Source organism: Callithrix jacchus, chromosome 1 (assembly GCF_049354715.1).
Source record: "Callithrix jacchus isolate 240 chromosome 1, calJac240_pri, whole genome shotgun sequence".
Taxonomy (NCBI): Eukaryota; Metazoa; Chordata; class Mammalia; order Primates; family Cebidae; genus Callithrix; species Callithrix jacchus.
This window is the reverse complement of record NC_133502.1, coordinates 162,869,616-162,889,230: the sequence shown is the minus strand read 5'-3', so window position 1 is coordinate 162,889,230 and position 19,615 is coordinate 162,869,616. Positions and strand designations below refer to the sequence as shown.

The window sequence follows — 19,615 nt, the reverse complement described above, 5'->3', positions numbered from 1 at the left end:
AGTACAACAGCACAGTCTCAGCTCACTGCAGCCTCGGCCTCCTAGGCTCAAGCGATGCTCCCACCTCAGCCTCCCAAGTATCTGGGACTAAAGGCACGCCCCACCGTGCCTGGCTGATGTTTTATTTTTAGTGGAGACAGGGTTTTACCATGTTACCAAGCTGGTCTCAAACTCTTGAGCTTAAGTGATACACCTGCCTTGGCCTCCCAAAGTGCTAGGATTACAGGTGTAAGCCACTGTGTCCGGCCCTACAGCCCTACTCTTGCTTAACCTACACCCATCCCATACCCATCACATGGTGTGGTCATCATTCAGAGACCCCTTTCCCAAAAAGAGAGTAAACCTTTTAGACATAGGGCTGTTTCTACCCATGCTCATTGCTATCCCCCCTGCCCCTAATCCTGCCCTCAGTAATTGGTAAATGCATCTGAAGTCATGAATGAATAAATATGAATTAAATTATCAGGGCCTCAACTGTAGATAAATCCAAATAACCACAAACCTCAGCCAAAGCCACCCTTACTCAGCAATTGCTGCATCTGTCCTGTTGTGTTTGCAAGGGTTACGGACCCAGGGCTGTGGGCCAGCTGCCAGCACTATTTGGCAACTTGGATGAAGTAAGAATGAACTTCTTTCCAGCCTGGCAGAACCTTAGTGTTGCAGCAGATGGTACTGGGAGAGTCTCAGAACTACTGGATGAGTAAGTGAAAAGGCAGAGATCAAAAATTACATCTTGATGCTTTTTGGTTTGGGATTTTTTTTGGGTGGGGGGAGCTGCTGTGCCAGTTATAAATTCACTGACGTCCTAAACTTTTCCTGGAGACATACTGCCTGAAACATTGTCATGGCCTGAACCAGTTGAACAAAAGCATGCAGTAATTCAGGCTGGGAACTCAGACAGACCTGAGTTCGAATCCAGACTTCACCACAAATTACCTCTGTGACCCTGGGCAATTGACTTTGTCTCTAAGCCTCAGTTTCCTAATCTGCAAAATAGAAATAATAATACCTACCTCATAGAGATGGTAGGAAATTAGATTATGTATATAGAGTACCTTGAATGGCACCTAGTATAAAGTCGATGTTAATAAGTGTGAGCTATCTTAGAAATTATTTCCAAAAGTGTGTCCCACAGAATGTTCCATTGCTAGTGGTTCCCAGAAGTCATGTTGTCAAATGACGAACTCCACCATGGGAGAGGTAGATTAACTGAATGTGAGAGCTTGCGACTAACCACATAGCTGTGCTTGGCAGGAGGCATGCTGGGAGTAAGACATCACATGCTATTTGTCAGGAAACAGGGTCTAAGTCAGAAGAAAAAAATCCTCTGAATTCCTATCAGGAAGGCCAGCAATCCCCCCGGGGCAGATAGGGGTCAGGGATCTGTGTCTGCACTATGAACAGAAAGATAAGTGCCAAGGTCAGAAGAGTCAGAGGAGGGAGATCTCTCCTCTGGTGGCTGGGGAGAGGAGGGAAGGGCAATTGAAGGCAACTGGGCTTTTTAAACTAGGTAACTAGACTATCGGTCTGAATCTTTAAAAACCACCTAGGGTAATCGTAGACATCCCAGTCATGCCCTCTGAACAACCAGCCTTGTTTCTCTCCTAAACTTACCTTCAAGGGCGGCATTTAGAATGCTGCCATTCTCCTTTGTAAGTTATGTTCTTTTAAAAAACTTTTTCATACAGTGTCTCAGCTTTGTTACCCAGGTTGGAGTGCAGTGGCACGATTTCGGCTCCCTGCAACCTCTGCCTCCCAGGCTCAAGCCATCCTCCAGCCCTGCAAGTAGCTGAGATTATAGGCAGTGCCACCACCACGTCCAGCTAATTTTTTTCTCTTGTATTTTTTGTAGAGACAGAGTTTCCCCATGTTGCCCAGTCTGGTATTGCATGCCTGAGCTCAAGCGATCCACCCATCTTGGCCTCCCAAAGTGCTAGGGTTATAGGTGTGAGCCACTGCACCTGGCCGTATGTTGTTTTCAAGTAGGAAAGAAAGGAGGCTGCCTGCTCCCTGACTCTCCAAGCCTACCCATCCCTATCAATCATCCCTTCAAACACAGTAAACTATGGCTTTAAATTCACACTTGACCCAGGAGCCACTGCCATCTGAAATTTTTTTTAAAGCCAGAAAAGATCGATGTTGACCTGGTGATCTGTCAGCTTCTAGATCTCTCTGAACCACTGGCCAAATCTTTCAATAAAGAATGTGCTTAGCCTTCTTCCTAAGACCTATGTATCTGCACAAGAAGGAGAAAGAAGAAGCAAAACTAGAGCTGGCTGCCTGCCTGTGCTGAAGCTTTTTCAGTAATTTCAGAGCCACTGAAGTGATGTGAGATCAGTTGACAAGAGAAAAATACTCTGATATCTGCCAGAAAGACCCTGAAGGGAAGACAAATAATTAAACAGGTGGAAAAACGAGGAACACGCAAGACTGATCAAAGCATATCTTTCCTATCGAACAGCTTTTGTTGACTTCTGGTACCATCAGTTTTCTTGAGTAGAATAAAGGACCTAAGAATGCAAAATGTTAGTTATGGGCCTTACTCAATCAGGCCCAAAGGCTTTACTGGGGTTATAGGAAGCCAAGTACCCAGTCCACCAATGTCCCAGGAGAAAAGCCTGAAGGCGGAGCAAGGTAGATTTTCTCTTGCAGCCTGCAGGGTGATCTGATGGGACCTCAATTCTGTCACTTCCTTGCTCTGTGATGTTGAGCATTCTATGACCTCTGGGCTTCAGCTTTCTCATCTATGGAAGTGGGATTACAGTGTCTAACCTGCAGGGCTGCTGTGTGTTTATATATGTGCATAGAATATAATGGGCTTTCCTTGACAGAAGCAGAGACTGAATATGTGGCCCGTGATAAGTCACTTTTTTTACAAGTTTTTTTTTTAAGTTTCCTCCCCTCGTCCATCCAGAAAGTGGGCAGGGAGGGTAATTCTTTAGGGAATTTGTAAGATGTTACCATAAAGTTACACAATGGCTTACTGTAAACAATTTTATGCCTTTCTCTCTGTGTGTGTGTGTGTGTGTGTGACAGAGAGAGAGAGAGATGGAGTCCCACTCTGTCACCCAGGCTAGAGTGCAGTGGTGCAATCTCGCTCTCAGCTTACTGCAACCTCCACCTCCCAGGCTGAAGCGATTCTCATGCCTCAGCCTCCTGAGTAGCTGGGACTACAGGCGTGCACCACCATGCCCCAGTAATTTTTTTATATTTTTAGTATAAACCGGGTTTCTGTATGTTGGCCCAGCTGGTCTCAGACTCCTGGCCTCAAATGATCCACCAGCCCCAGCCTCCCAAAGTGCTGGGATTACAGGTGTGAGCCATATTTTATGCCTTTTTATCAGGGCATCCTCCTCTCTAGGTTTACAGGACATAAAATTGCCTAGAGGGCAACTGAGGAGCATCCCTCTACAATTTGGGAGAGGCAAAGGGAAAAGAATCAGATGGGTAAGATACATAAAAAGTGTACAGCTATGAAGTTATTCAGTACTGTGTGCGCTTCGTGGTTAAACACACAGATGCTAGAGCCGGACCACTGCCAGTTTGAATCTTGGCTCCATCACTGCACATCCTTAACCTCTCTCAGTATCATATCCCATTTTTAAAAAGAAAAATAAATTAGTCAGTATAAATGTAAACGTTCTTACAACTAACTGGCACATAGAAAGCTATTAGGCCAGGCACAGTGGCTCACGCCTGTAATCCCAGCACTTTGGGAGGCCAAGGCAGGGTGGATCACAAGGTCAGAGTTCGAGATCAGCCTAGCCAACATGGCAAAACCCTGTCTCTATTAAAAATACAAAAATTAGCCAGGCATGGTGGTGGGTGCCTGCAATTCCAGCTGCTCAGGAGGCTGAGGTGGGAGAATCACTTGAACCTGGGAGGTGGAGGTTGTGGTGAGCTGAGATGGTGCCACTGCACCCCAACCTGGGTGACAGAGCAAGAGTCTGTCTCAAAAAAAAAAAAAAAGGGCCGGGCGCAGTGGCTCAAGCCTGTAATCCCAGCACTTTGGGAGGCCAAGGCGGGTGGATAACGAGGTCAAGAGATCGAGACCATCCTGGTCAACGTGGTGAAACCCTGTCTCTACTAAAAATACAAAAAATTAGCTGGGCATGGTGGCACGTGCCTGTAATCCCAGCTACTCAGGAGGCTGAGGCAGGAGAATTGCCTGAACCCAGGAGGCGGAGGTTGCGGTGAGCCAAGATCGCGCCATTGCACTCCAGCCTGGGTAACAAGAGCAAAACTCCGTCTCAGCAAAAAAAAAAAAACCTGTTAGCAGTTGTAACAGAAACATGGTTTTACCCATGGAATATCCATGGGTTCCCCCTTATTTCTTAGCCTCCCTTGGGTTAGGTTGGGACATGTGACCCACACCAATCAATGAGCTGAGAAGAAGTCATTTGAGGACTGAAGCAGGTAGGAGCAGATGCATGTTTGCCAACTTTTCCTTCCCATGACTACAATCATGGAAACCATGTGATAAGATGGTAGAGACACAAACCGGAAGTAATCCAAATCACTGAGTGGCCACATGGATAACAGTTGCCCTGAAGTCACCTAGCTTGTATCAGACTTTGCAAGAAATAAACCTTTGTTACATTAAACCACAGAGCTTTCAGAGCCTGTCTGGTCCTGACCAACGCAGCTATTATTAAACTTGTAATCAAGAATGATAGTCTGAGAAAAGGACAGCAACTTTTAAAAAATTAGGAAACATTTGCTGATTACCTAGAATGTTCTAGGCACCGTATATAGTGCTTTATCTTCTCTAATCTGGGGGTGGTTTTGGCACTCAGGGGACATTTGACAATATCTGGAGACATTTTTTGTTGTCACAACTGAAAGGGTTCTGCTGGCATCTAGTGGGTAGAGGCCAGGGACACTGCTACAAAGCACTATGATGTATTAAGTATACAAAAAGAAATCTTCCCAACCAGGCATGATGGTTTATATGTGTAATCCCTGCACTCCGAAGGCTGAGGCAGGCAGATGATTTGAGCCCAGGAAGTCGAAGCTGCAGTAGGCCTTGATCGTCCTGCCACTGAACTCCAGCCTGGGCAAAAGAGCATCTCAAAAAAATAAAACCTCTCCATTGCTGGTGTCTGTGACCAGCAATGCTGAGTTGCTTCACTCAGTATTAATAGTCAAGCAGTTATAAAAATAAGCACAACCCTGTTAATCCAGAATAAAAATACTGGTGGCAACCCAGCTAAAAATTGAGCCTAAGCCCTTGAACATGAGTATTGCTTCACGTTTCTCCAGTTTGGGAAATCTGTATTTGCAGTTGGCAGACATTAGGAGTTGCTACACTTAGCAATAAGGAGAGTAAAGCCTTAACCAAACCGGATATAGTTTGGGACATGTTAAGATGGAGATGTTTGCCAGACTGGATACAGTTTGGGACATGTGAGATGGAGATGTTTACCAGACATCCAAGTTAAAATATCAAATAAGCAATTTAATGACTACAGCTCAGGAGAAATGGGTTAGAGATAGAAATTTGGGTCTTCAATATAGATAATAAAGCCATGACATGATGTGGTCTCACCAATAGAATGTTAAAGAAGTCCAATAGCAAAACTTAGTGATATGATTTGGCTGTGTCCCCACCCAAATCTCAACTTGAAATGTATATCCCAGAATTCCCATGTGTTGTGGGAGGGACCCAGGGGGAGGAAATTGAATCATGGGGTCCTATCTTTCCTGTGCTATTCTCGCAATAGTGAATAGATCTGATGGGTTTATCAGGCTGCTTTTGCTTCTTCATTTTCTCTTGCCTCCACCATGTAAGAAGTACCTTTTGCCTCCCGCCATGATTCTGAGGCCTCCCCAGGCATGTGGAACTGTAAGTCCAGTTAAACTTCTTTTTCTTCCCAGTCTCAGGTATGTCTTTATCAGCAGCATGAAAATGGACTAATATGGTATATTGGTACCAAGAGTGGGGTGCTGCTAGAAAGATACCCAAAAATGTGGAAGCAATTTTGGAACTGGGTAACAGGTAGAGGTTAGAATAGTTTGGAGGGCTCAAAAGACAGTAAAATGTGGGAAAGTTTGAAACTTCCTAGAGACTTGTCCAGTGGTTTTGCCCAAAATGCTAATAGTGATAAGGACTATAAGGTCCAAGCTGAGGTAGTCTCATGGAGATGAGGAACTTGTCAGGAACTGGAGCAAAGGTAACTCTTGTTAAGTTTTAGCAGCGAGTCTGGCAGCATTTTACCCCTGCTCTAGCGATTTGTGGAACTTAGAACTTAAGAGAAATGATTTAGGGTATCTGGTGGAAGAAATTTCTAAGGGGCAAAACACTCAAGAGGTGCTGTTAAAGGCACTCAATTTTATAAGGGAAGCAGAGCATAAGTTTGAAAAATTTGCAACCTATGTAAAAGAAAATTAAAACCCACTTTCTGGGGAGAAATTCAAGCTGGCTGTAGAAATTTACATAAGTAGCAAGGAGCCTAATGTTAATCCCCAAGACTACTGGGAAAATGTCTCCAGGCCATGTCAGAGACCTTCATGGCAGCCCCTTCCATCACAGGCCTGGAGGGCCAGGAAGAAAAGTGGTTTCATAACCTGGGCCCAGGGTTCACATGCTGTGTGCAGCTTAGGGACTTGGCACCATGTCCCAGTCACTCCAGCCATGGCTGAAAGGGGCCAACATACAGCTCAGACTGTGGCTTCAGAGGATGGAAGCCCCAAGCCTTGGTAGCTTCCACGTGGTGTCCAGCCTGTGGGTCCACAGAAGTCAAGAATTGAGGTTTGAGAACCCCTGCCTAGATTTCAGATGTTTGGAAATGCCTAGATGCCCAGGCAAAAGTTTGCTGCAAGGGTGGGGCTCTGGTAGGGAACCTCTGCTAGGACAGTGCAGAAGAGGAATGTGGTGTCAGAGCCCCCACATAGAGTCCCTACTGGGGCACTGCCCAGTGGAGCTGAGAAGAGCCACCGTCTTCCAGACCTCAGAATGGGATCCACTGATAGCTTGCATCATGTGCCTGGAAAAGCCACACTCAACACCAGCCCATGAAAGCAGCCAGGAGGGAGGCTGTACCCTGCAAATCCAGAGGTGGAACCTACCTTTTGCATCAGTGTGACCTGGATGTGAGATCTGAAGTCAAAGATCATTTTAGATCTTTAAAAACTTACTGCCCCGCTGGATTTTAGACTTGCATGGGCCCAGTAACCCCTTTGTTTTGGCCAATTTTTCCCATTTGGAATGGCTGTATTTACCCAATACCTGTACCCCCATTGTATCTAGGAAGTAACTAGCTTTGATTTTATAGGCTCATAGGTGAAGGGACTTGTCTCAGATGAGACTTTGGACTTTTGGGTTAATGTGGAAATAAGTCTTCGGTGGACTGTTGGGAAGGTAAGCTTAGTTTTGAAATGTGGAGACCTGAGATTTGGAGGGGCCAGGGGCACATATAGTTTGGCTGTGTCCCCACCCAAATCTCAACTTGAATTGTATCTCCCAAAATTCCCACGTGTTGTGGGAGGGACCCAGAGTGAGATAATTGAATCATGGGGGCCAGTCTTCCCTGTGCTATTCTCTGAATAGCAAGTCTCACAAGATCTGATGGGTTTATCACGGGTTTCCTCTTTTGCTTCTTCCTCATTTTCTCTTGCCACCAACTAATTAGTGTCTCTTGCCTCCTGCCATGATTCTGAGGCTTCCCCAGCCATGTGGAACTTTGAAGTCCAATTAAACCTTTTTCTTCCCATCTCAGGTCTTTATCTGCAGCATGAAAACAGACTAAAAGCTAAAGGAAGAATGAGGGAGAGAATGAGGAGCAAGGAAGCACAATACTGCATGATGGAAGCTAAGTAAAGTGGGCTGGGTGCAGTGGCTCACACCTGTAACTCCAGCACTTTGGGAAGCCAAGTCTGGCAGATCGCTTTAGCCCAGAAGTTTGAGACCAGCCTGAGGAACATGCAGAAACCCTGTCTCCACTAAAAAGAGAAACATTAGCCAGGTGAGGTGATGTGCACCTGTAGTCCTAGGTACTTGGGAGGCTGAGGTGGGCCGATTGAGCCCAGACACAGAGGCTGCGAGATCACACCAGGCCACTGCACTCCAGCCTGGGCCACAAAGCGAGACCCTGTCTCAAAAAAAATTTAAAAATGTGGCTCAAGGGAGGAATGGTCAACCCTGTCAAAAATAGGGAGAGGATGAGCTTTCTCAACCTGGACAGCATTGCTGATCTTGACAGGCAGCTTCAGTGGGATAACAAGCCTTGAGAGTTTTAACAGTAAAAAAAAAGGAACGCCCATCCAGTCACTCTTTTGAGGAATTCTACTATAAAAAGAGAGAAATGAAACAGTAAATAGACACAGTTGTGGCCTGAAAAAAAATCCCGAGTCATATTAAATATGAAGGTGGGCTTTTTCAGATGGGAGTCTCAGGTTGTGCAGTGGCTCCATCTCAGCTCACTGCAACCTCCACCTCCCAGGTTCAAGCAATTCTCCTGCCTGAGCCTCCCAAATAGCTAGGATTACAGGTACCCACCACCACACCCAGCTAATTTTTGCATTTTTAGTAGAGACAGGGTTTCCCCACGTTGGCCAGGCTGGCCACGAACTCCTGACCTCAGGTAATCTGCCTGCCTCTGCCTCCCAAAGTGCTGGGATTACAACCACCACACCTGGCCAAATATGAGGGTTTTTAAGTTCATCTAATTGTCTTGTATCAGAACAAGCAAGGAAATCTCATGTTTTTTCAACTGTTTTTACCTACAAGAAATTACTTTTGCAACCAAAGAAAGACTTTCAGCTAAGAGGGCCACAGGACATTTAACTTGTAACTGCTAGGGTGAAGGTACTGTAGGTATGATGCAATTATCTAGCCCATCAGGAAGGAAATATGCTTAATGACTTGCCCCAGGCTGTCCCAGGACAAGGCTCTCTAGAGAAAAGACAAACTACAGAATACTTGCTTGCTGTTTTGTGAAACAGTTGTTGGGTAAAATCATGATATATCTATCATGAACATTTTCTAATTATGTATGCAAATGTGTATGTGATATGTGTGCTATTTGTATGCTAATATCCTAAGTGAAATTCTCCAGACCATCTAGGTCGAAGTGCATTTTGCATTATCAAAAATAAAGAACCACTGGTCATCATAGAGGCAAGGAAAAAAAGGGAACAGGGGGAAAAATGCAGGACAGAGAGTCTTTACTTTTAAATGAGTATTGATACACCAAGTAATACCATGTAACAAGTTCTTGAACTATCATCTAGTAATTTTGGTTAAGAGAAACTAAAAGCAGCCCAATTACGCTAGTATTCACTATTCTAACCATTAGCAAGAATGGACTACTTTAAGGCTGGCTGCTGCTTCACACAGGGTACAAGTAACTATTTACTACTTTTTCATAGATAAAGCCCCTGACCTTCAAGAAAGTATTAGGGGAAAAAATTATTTAATCCCTTCCTTTCTTCAAAGAATTGTTATGTGGTGTTTTTTTAAAAACTAGATCTAAGAAAGAAAAAGTCAACACTGATATACATGTTGCTTGAGCCGAAAGGCATAGGAAAAAAGACAATATATGCCCATTAAATTCCTAAGAAATATGAGGTAAAAAGATGAAATTTTTAGGTAATCTAAGTCTGTACAAAAAAGCTAGATTTGCTATTCTCCAAAAAGTGGAAAGACCTACTACATAATATACGGAAATAATTTAACGCCATTTCATAAGAAGATAACTAGAGCTGTACTAAAGCTTCATATTCCATAAAGATCTAAAATGCCAATCCACAGAACAGGTGCTTCTCTCTTCTTTAACCATTTATGCGGTAGTTTTCATGGATTTCTGGCCGAATGTCACAGACAAAAGCCAAGAGATTATCCAAGACTTCATCCCTGTTCTGCCGAAAGTAGGTCTGGAGGATGGTCATCTTCTCCTGGGTCTCCTTCTCCACTTCGGTGCTGCAACTGCCATGGGATCCCAGTGCCTGGAGATGGGGAGCAATGTCACAGAGGGATTATTAGAACAACGCTCTGGCTGGTCAGGTACATTTCATAAGCTTCTTGCTGACTCTTGGAGAAATCCAGGCTCATCAATCAATATACTCAGAAACTGGCAATGTGACCTCGTGGCTGAAGCACATGTGAGGTATTCCCAGAGTTAACAGGAGCCACAGCTACCAAAAGTAAACTGCATAGCATTTCTACTGCTAGGAAATTATCCCCAAGACATATATTCACATCTCTCCAGAGTCTACTGTACAGTCTTAACCAAAGACAGGAATCAACCTAAAAACTCAACAACTGAGGACTGGTTAAGCAAATCATGCTGCTTTTATGCAAGAGAACTATTCAGCAATTGCAATGAACTGTAAAATATGCAGTTTAAGGAGGGGAAAAGCAAGATATTCAACAGTATCAGTGTGGTTAGTATGTCTTTGTATCTGTGGTTTTAAATGTGGGGAGATACATGGTGTTTAAAAAACTCCTAAATAACAATAAACATAAGCCAGACATGGTGGTGCATGCCCATAGTCTCAGCTATTCGAGAGACTGAAGCAGGAGGATCGTGTGTGTGAGCCCTACCTGGGCAAAATAACAAGACCCCCATCTCCAAACAAAACAAGTAATAATAATAAACACAAGGAAGACACAATTTAGGAGGAATATACAAGGAGTTTCACCATTATTGGTTAGTGTTTTAGTTAAGTTTCAACAGTGGATTCACCATGTGTCATATCTGTTCTTGCAAATACATATATTGTAAAAGAATTTAAAAAAAGAAACCTGTTAACAGTGACTGGTTCTGAGGACTGCAGGTCTGAGAGAGGGGAAAACTAATTTCTCATTAGTGCCCCCTTTTATTACCTGAATTCTTATCGTACACGTGTTACCTCTTCAGTTCCTCTTAGCAGTTTCACGCACACTGACATGAATTTTCTTTAACCTGCTATGGTCTTCACAATACTTTTTGTTAACTGTGTGCCTTCTTCATTAGAACTTGACCTATAAGGTTCTAGAGGACGTAACTTTTGTCTCTGACCCTTTTTATTCATCTAACCTGCTCTTGCCTCACTATATATATGCTAATAACAACATCCGTTCATATTTGGATAATGTATTAAGTTGCAAAGGATTCTCTCACATTACCTATTCCTCACAACCACGCATAAGGAGGCTATCGCTTTTTTTTTTCCCCCAAGGAAATGGGGCTCAAAAGATCCTCCTGCCTAGCTGGGACCACAAATGTCCACCACTGTGCCTGACTTTATCACTACATTTTCTCTTTTTAAAAGATGGAGTCTCACTCTGTCACCAAGCTGGAATGCAGTGGCATGATCTCGACTCACTGCAATATCCACCTCCTGGGCTCAAGCTATCCTTTAACCTCAGCCTCCTGAGTAGCTGGGACTACAGGCACACCCCATCATGCTCAGCTAATTTTTGTATTTTTTGTAGAGATGGGGTTTGGACATGTTGCCCAAGCAGGTCTTGAATTCCTGGGCTCAATCGATCCATCACCTCAGCCTCCCAAAGTGCTGGAATTACAGGCATGAGCCACCATGCCCTTATGGCTCTTCATACCATACTACAACTGTTCATATTACAGGAATATCCTGCGGCATCTCATAACGGCTCAGTTGCTAACTCGTTTTTTTTTGAGACAGAGTTTCGCTCTTGTTACCTACCCAGGCTGGAGTGCAATAGCATGATCTCAGCTCACCGCAACCTCCGCCTCCTGGGTTCAGGCAATTCTCCTGCCTCAGCCTCCCGAGTAGCTGGGATCACAGGCACGCGCCACCATGCTCAGCTAATTTTTTGTATTTTTAGTAGAGACGGAGTTTCACCATGTTGACCAGGATGGTCTCAATCTCTTGACCTCGTTAACCACCCACCTTGGCCTCCCATAGTGCTGGGATTACAGGCTTGAGCCACCACGCCCGGCCGCTATCTTGTATTTTTATGTTCATAAACTCATTACCTGTTTCATGAATATAAGCCATATGCTAGGCTCCACTAAGTTGTCTGAAAAACTAAGGAGGTTACAATGGAACACTGCTAGAAAGATTCAGAGCTTGGCCAGGCATGACGGCTCACACCTAAAATCCCAGCACTTGGGAGACCAAGGCAGGTGGATCACTTCAGGTCAGGAGTTCGAGACCAGCCTAGCCAACATGGTGAAACCCCATCTCTACTAAAAACAAACAAACAAACAAAAACCCTGCCAGGCATGGTGGTGGGCACTTGCAATCCCACCTACTCAGGAGGCTGAGGCAGGAGAATAGCTTGAACCCAACCCAGGAGGTGGAGGTTGCAGTGAGCCAAGATCACGCTATTGCACTCCAGCCTGGGCAACAAGAGTGAAACTCCATCTCAAAAAGGGAAAAAAAAAAGGTTCAGAGCTTGTGCTTTATAGTACAATAACCAGTACCATCTCCACAAGCAACTACAGCAAATTATAAAAATATGAGGGCACATGTCATCGGGACTTCCTGAGCCTGTGCCATGATAAAGAAAAAACAATGTAAAAATATGAAGATAGGCTGGGCGCGGTGGCTCACACCTGTAAGCCAGCACTTTGGGAGGCTGAGGTAGGCAGATCACGAAGTCAGGACTTCAAGACCAGCCTGGCCAACATAGTGAAACCCCATCTCTACCAAAAATATAAAAATTAGCTGGGCATGTGGGTGCATGCCTGTAATCCCAGCAATTTGGGAGGTTGAGGCAGGAGAATAGCTTGAACCCAGGAGGTGGAGGTTGCAGTGAGCTGAGATCATGCAACTGCACTCCAGTCTGGGTGACAAAGTGAGACTCCATCTTGGAAAAATAAAATAAAATAAAATGAAGACAATGCCTGCCCTGACACAAGGGTATTTCTACATTGTTTTATAAGCAGTCTGACAACTTACAGCACCAATCAGCCCCAGTTCAAGAAACATGTTAACTTTCGTTTTTATTTTTCTTCTTATTTTTTTTTGAGACAATGAACTGTGTTATTGCCCAGGCTGGTTTTGAACTTCTGGCTTCAAGCAATCCTCCCACTTTAGCCTCCCCAAAGTGCTAGGATTACAGGTGTGAGTCACTGTGCCCAGCCAAGTTTTAATAGCACTGTAACTGCCAAGAACAAAGATGAACCAGCACTTTGGGAGGTCAAGATGTGAGATCACTTGAGGCCAGGCATTCAAGACCAGCCGAGGCAACACAGCAAGACCCTATCTCTATAAAAACAAAAAAATCAGCTAAGCATGGTGGATAATGCCTCTAGTCCTAGCTACTCAGAAGGCTGGGTGGGGGTAGACTGCTTCAGCCTAGGAGCTCTAGGCTACAGTGAGCTCTGATCACACCACTACACTCCAGCCTGAATGACAGAGTAGGACTCTGTCTCTTACAAAGAAAAAATTGATCACAGTTTTTGCTACTTAATGCTAGGAAGGAGGTATGTGCCTTTAATCACTGGATTTGGGCCTGGAAGTGTATGTGCTGGAACACTCTACATTGTAGAGGCCACAATGTAGAACTTGAGAGAAATACAAAGCCAAACGCATAGGTGAGAGAAAGTCCTAAGCATGTTATTTAAGCTCCTGGGTTTTTAATTATATAGGCCAATACATTCCATTTAGAATCAGCTTTAATCATATTTTCTGTTACCTGCACCCAAGAGTCCTGATAGTTTCTCTTCTCTGTGAAGCCCTCCTCCGTCCTTTCCCCTTTCCACAATGGTCCCTGCTTCCTCTGTACTCTCTGTGATCTGTTTTTGTGCTATTATTGTGCACACCACACTACAGCCCATAGCACTGGTTATATATCTGTACTATATATACTAAAGTGGGGCTCTAGTTGGTTTATGTTTATGACTGTCACAGCACTTTTCAGTTGTCTCTGCATGATTTGCACTGTATTACTGAGTCTCCCTGACCACCAGATGGTAAGCTACACTCCATGATGCAAGGGATCTTGCCTATTCTTGGTCACTGCTGATCCCTAGCATCTAGCACAGTACCTGGCACATGTTAACTGTTCAACAGGTATGTGTTAAATGACTGAATAAATGAAAATTAGGATTCAATGTGTGTGGAAAAACTGATCATCCTAAGAGACAGATGCCTGAGCATCCAATAAAACACACAATTACCCAATTTTCAAAATTCTACCAGAATATCTGAGCTATGCTGGATATTTTGAGAGCCTTGGCAGGTGGGGGATCAGGAAACTAAAGCAGTAACGAAAACAAATGGGGCCCACCGCAGCTTCCTTGGCCTTGAACTCTTTCTCCCTCTGCAGGCGGTACTGTTCAATTTCAGCCTGAGCTTCTTCTTTGGCCTGCTTCAGCCTCCGGTTCTTTCCTGTTTTCAAAGCAGAAAGCTGTATCAGGAAGTGGTTAAAAGCAGAAAGTAAGGAAAGACTGAGATGTTAAATTTTAACAATAAACCAAGAATAAATGATTACACAGTCCCAAGAGATATGCGTGGATGGGAAAGAGGGAATTCAGAGCTAACAAACAGCACAGGTTCTTCCCTCCTGCAGGCTGTACTTAACTAGGAAGTGACAAGACAAAAAGGAATACCTTCTGTAACTACAGCCCATAAAAACGATGGAAAAAAATTGTAGAATGTGTCAGAATATTCTCTCAATCTCAACTATTAAGAACCAACATAAAATGGGTAACATTAACCATCTAGGGATCTCTTCTCAACAAGTAAACACTTGAAAGTATGCTGCTGATTAAAACTGCAGCCCTACTTAGAAGCTTAGCAAGAAGGCTAATAAGCTCCCAAGGGACATCAACCTATAATGTAACTAATGAACCAGATGATGTAATACTGGAAACTAAAAGCAGCGCCTGTTACAAGGCAGTCAAGAAAGTAGTGACTGAAAAGGAATGCTGAATGAGAAGCACTGGATACTAAGACTGCACTAGTGGCTAAGAGAAGAGGAGACACAGGTATTTTGGTTTCTAGAAGTAAGTAGCTTAATATACAGCTGGAAAATAATCTCTAGGTTTGGTCAGAGCCTGTATGAAAACAGACGACAAGAACAGCCGACACATACTCTTTGCTTTGAATGTCCGATCACCAATTAAAAAAAAAAAAAGAGGGGTTTTAGATCATCAACCTATTTATTTAATTCAGAGCAAAAGACATCCTAGATCTAAAATTAAGCTTTGTTATAATGGTACATCATTGTATTATCAACTGTCTAAAGCCCATGTGGCTGAATGAAAACAAAGTTAATCTTCCACCTCCTGATTAAGAACAGAACTTTGGACCTGTGAAAAAATGACCCCACGACACCAACATTCCTGACACTAGTCTGAAACAAGTCTCTCTCTAAGCACTCCAATGACTATTTCTGTCAGTCCACATTCACTCCAATATTATTTCTGGCCTACTATAGTCTGCTTCGGGCACCTATACCCCAACCCTTCACATGCTATCCTCCCACCAACTGTATTGGACTATATTTCAAAGCTAAAGATATTTTTCAAACCAACAATCTATAACACTCACGGCCCCAACATTCTGCAGTAGCTCCGCATGATTTCACAAGACATCACTCCCACTCCCATGGCTCCCTGCATTTATTACTCAAGATAATACCATTTACTGCCTTCAGCAAACATCTTCAACATTCAATATTGACAGGTGCCTCTAAAAATAAAAAATAAACAGGAAATCATATTTCTATTAAATCTTGTTTTTCTTGGGCCTTACATATGGAAACCAGTGTTTTGTTTCACTCCAGTGAAATATACCATTAACACAAACTACCATTTCACATCATGCACTGCCTCTTCCCAACTCTTAACTGGGCAATCATAATTATAAATCAAGAAAGGCAATTTTTCAAACTGCAGTTCTTCTAAATACCTCTGTTCCTAACTATTAACAGTTCTGGGACAGGCCGGGGGGCGGTGGCTCATGCCTGTAATCCCAGCACTTTGGGAGACCAAGAGTTTGAGACCAACCTGGCCAACATGGTGAAACCATGTCTCCACTAAAAATATAAAAATTTATTTTAGGGCTGGGCACAGTGGCTCACGCCTGTAATCCCAGCACTTTGGGAGGCCGAGGTGGGTGGATCACGAGGTCAAGAGATCAAGACCACCCTGGTCAACATGGTGAAATCCCGTCTCTACTAAAAATACAAAAAATTAGCTGGGCATGGTGGCGCGTGCCTGTAATCCCAGCTACTGGGGAGGCTGAGGCAGGAGAATTGCCTGAACCCAGGAGGCAGAGGTTGCGGTGATCTGAGATCGCGCCATTGCACTCCAGCCTGGGTAACAAGAGCAAAACTCCGTCTCAAAAAATAAATAAATAAATAAAACTATTTTTGTATTTTTTATTATTTGATTTTGTATTTCTAGTAGAGACGGGCATTGTGGCAGGCACGTGTAACCCCAGCTACTCAAGAGGCTGAGGCACAAGAATCTGCTGAACTCTGGAGGTGGAGGTTGCAGGAAGCCAAGATCATGCCACTGCACTCTAGCCTGAGCAACATAGTGAAACTGTCTCAAAAAAAAAAAAAAAAAAAGTATCTGAGATGTATGTTAGCCATAAACTAATATTCTGTTTTGTTTTTTGAGATGGAGTCTCCCTCTGTTCCCCAGGCTAGAGTGCAGCGGCACGATCTTGGCTCATTGCAACTTCTGGATTCAAACAATTCTCTTGTCTCGGCCTCCCGGGTAGCTGGGACTACACGTGTGCGCCACTCCACTCAGATAATTTTGTATTTTTAGTAGATACAGAGCTTCACCACATTGCCTGAGCTGCTCTCAAACTCCTGACCTCACTCGCCTCGGCCTCACAAAGTGCTGGGTTTACAGGCCTGAGCCACCACGCCTGGCCATTTATACTTTTTAAAACAAATTCACAGCTACCTGAGATATAGAAAACGCTGCACCAGGCTTGACAGGATAAAGGCATAAAACATAAATCCTACCTCCAGGGCACTCAGAATTATTCTTACCATATTCCAAGTATTTTTTCCTGCACTTCCCTAATCTATTCTCATATCCCTCCAGACAGATACAACTTCTGTTACTGATGAACCAACATAAGACAAACTCGGAGAAGTCATTCTGGAAATACTCTACCGAGGGCATGACTGGAAATATTCTGGGAAGAACACAGAACTTTCCAGTCATGGGAGCAAGTAAAGGCTTCTTCCCATTCCCAATACCCTCAAAGAAAGCTTTTCAAGTATCACACAACCCCTAATCGATTGAGTAGACCTGCTTGAAACCTAGTTGGATGTCAGACAGAATAAGTCCTATACTAGGAGAAACACCAAGAATTACTAAGATCAGCATTTCTCAGTATCTTAGCCTTGCATGAGAAAAGAGGCTTCTGAAACCCAACCATGTTGCTTCCCAGGGTATGAACAAATCATTTCTCTCTGAGCCTCATTTTTACCATCCGTAAAATGGGGATAGAAGCATCTTTCTTACCAGACGGGAAACGGGATACATAAAGTTAAATGAGACATAGTTTCTGTTCTCCAGAAGCTTAGTCTAGTGACTGAACCATACAAACAAACAGGTTATTGCACGGAACTGGCAGAAATCAGCACTTGGGAGGGACTCCAAACCTAGTCTGAGGGGAGAAGCATGAGTCAGGAAAGGCTTCCCGGAAGAAATGCTACTTAAATTTTGAGGTCTGATGGAAGACTAAGGGTCAAAGAACAAAGGGGAAGAAAATTGGAAAAGGCCTCTCCAGTCAGAGGAAACAGCGTGCATAAAGACCTGCAGGTGAAAGAAATAATGCTGCTTCTGAGGGATCACAGGGATTCAGAATGGCTGGAGGAAAGAACTAAGCACGACCTACAAGAGCCTCCCCCACTTCATTAAAGAATTTGAGCTTTCTTCTGCAGGCACTAAACTTTCGACTGCAAAGGCGGTGAAGCAGTAATATTTGCATTTTATTTACTTTTTTGTTCCTTGCCAGCAGGAAGTCACATGTTGGCTTTTAGAAGGACGACAGCAGAGAGGAGAATAGATTGCTTGGAGGAGAGTAGAACCGGTTCTTCCACTCCCCAGTCTAGATTGAACTCACCTGTTAAAGTCTTTAGCAACTTTACATTTTTCCACTCTAGCACTTATCTCTCCTGCAGTTAATCCCTGGGGTGATCTCAAACTTCTATCTCCCCTAACGAAGCCACGTTTAGAGAAGTTGCTGTCTTGGACTAAGATGCTGGTGGTAGACAAGGAAAAAAGTGAAAGATACGCAAGGCTTGGCGACTGGCTGAAGGTGGCAAATGAGGGAGGGAGAAAAGGCAAAGAGGACTCTAGGTTTCTAGACAGAGCAGCTGTGTGGATGCCGGCTCCCCTCACCGAGACTGACCACCCCAGAGCAGTAAGCGGAAGAGGGGAAAGACAAAGAATCCCGTTTGGATAGCCCATTTCATATGCCTCCAGGCCCCAAGGACGAAAACCCATTATTGTTTCCAAGCCCAATTTACTATCTCACATCGTGGCTTCCAGGCGATCCGCCAGCCTTCCAGAGCCTCAGCTCCTTAGAACTTCGAAACACATAACCTTTCGCGACTATAACCACGCCCGCACCCCGCAGTTTTTCGGGCCTAATCTACCCACCACCACCTGCGGCCCAGCGGTCTTCCTTCGACTCGCGCGCGCGACGCCGGGGAGCCCCACGCCAGGCAGCCCCACCCTGAAACTCACTTTTGCGGGCCTCAGACACCTTCTCGGCAGCCCGCTTCTCGGCCTGCAGCAGCTGCTGAATCCCCTGCGACTGACTGGCCATGGCGGCAGCGATTCTGAGACCGAGGTAAGCGGCCTAAGGCACCTAGAAGGCCCCTTGGGTCAGGTGACCCAGCCGCCCACAATCTACGCCTGCGCCGCGCCCCTCCCCATGGTCAAGTGACCGCGTAGCGTAGCATCAGCTGACAGCTCTTGGACTGGTGATTTAGGAGCTATGGGGCGGGGCGGAGGAGGGTAGAGCGGAGCAGCTCGACTGCGCCTGCGCAGGGTCTCCGTTCTCCTCCCGTCTACCGGTCCTGGCCACTTTCAATGTCTGCCGCGTTGCTGGTTGGCTCAGTGTAGCCGCCCTGCCACGTCGTTATTGCCATAATCCCTCAGTTTGCAGTATGCTAACATTAAGGTCAAGAGAGGAGGGGCCAACCCAAATTACTTTCCTCTTACTCTTCGCACTGCTCTATTCCCTCCCTTTCTGGGACTTTGTTTAGCACTCACATTTTATAGGGGAATAGGTTGGAAAGATTCTTGTCAGTTCCGGGGATAGAGTCTTCGGTTGCAAGTTAGGAGATTTGGGACCAAGTCTGCCACTAACTTGTGTGATTTTGGACAGGTTGCTGTTCCTTTCTGAGCCAGAGTTCAGGAACGACTGGACTGTTTCCCATAAATATTTTATGAAAGCCTGCTGTGATCCTAGACCACTGTTGATACTGAGGACATCGCAGAGAGCAGGACAAACAAGGTCCCTGGCAGAGCTCACAGTTTATGGACACATGACAGGGTATTTTAAATAGACAATTGCAAACTGTGATAAAGTCATGAAGGAAAAATGCAGGGTTTTGTGTAAGAAGTAAACTTTAGTAAGGAGAGAGGGATGTGGCAATGTCTCTGAATGCTGTACCAAGGAAGTGGTGTTTGAAGTAAGATCTTAAGGCCGGGCACAGTGG

At 44.6% G+C, this 19,615-nt stretch overlaps 1 protein-coding gene across 1 annotated transcript; it reads right to left on the bottom strand.

Annotated features, from left to right (window-relative positions):
• Positions 1–9,148: 9,148 nt before the first annotated feature.
• On the bottom strand, positions 9,149–18,735 carry ATP6V1G1 (ATPase H+ transporting V1 subunit G1). The gene is made up of 3 exons (XM_078375076.1): positions 18,636–18,735; positions 14,201–14,301; positions 9,149–9,945 (listed from the first exon to the last, which is right to left on the bottom strand). Exons 1-3 carry the CDS (start codon positions 18,715–18,717, stop codon positions 9,772–9,774), a joined length of 357 nt encoding a protein of 118 aa, XP_078231202.1. The 5' UTR covers positions 18,718–18,735; the 3' UTR covers positions 9,149–9,771.
• Between the last annotated feature and the right edge of the window lie 880 nt (positions 18,736–19,615).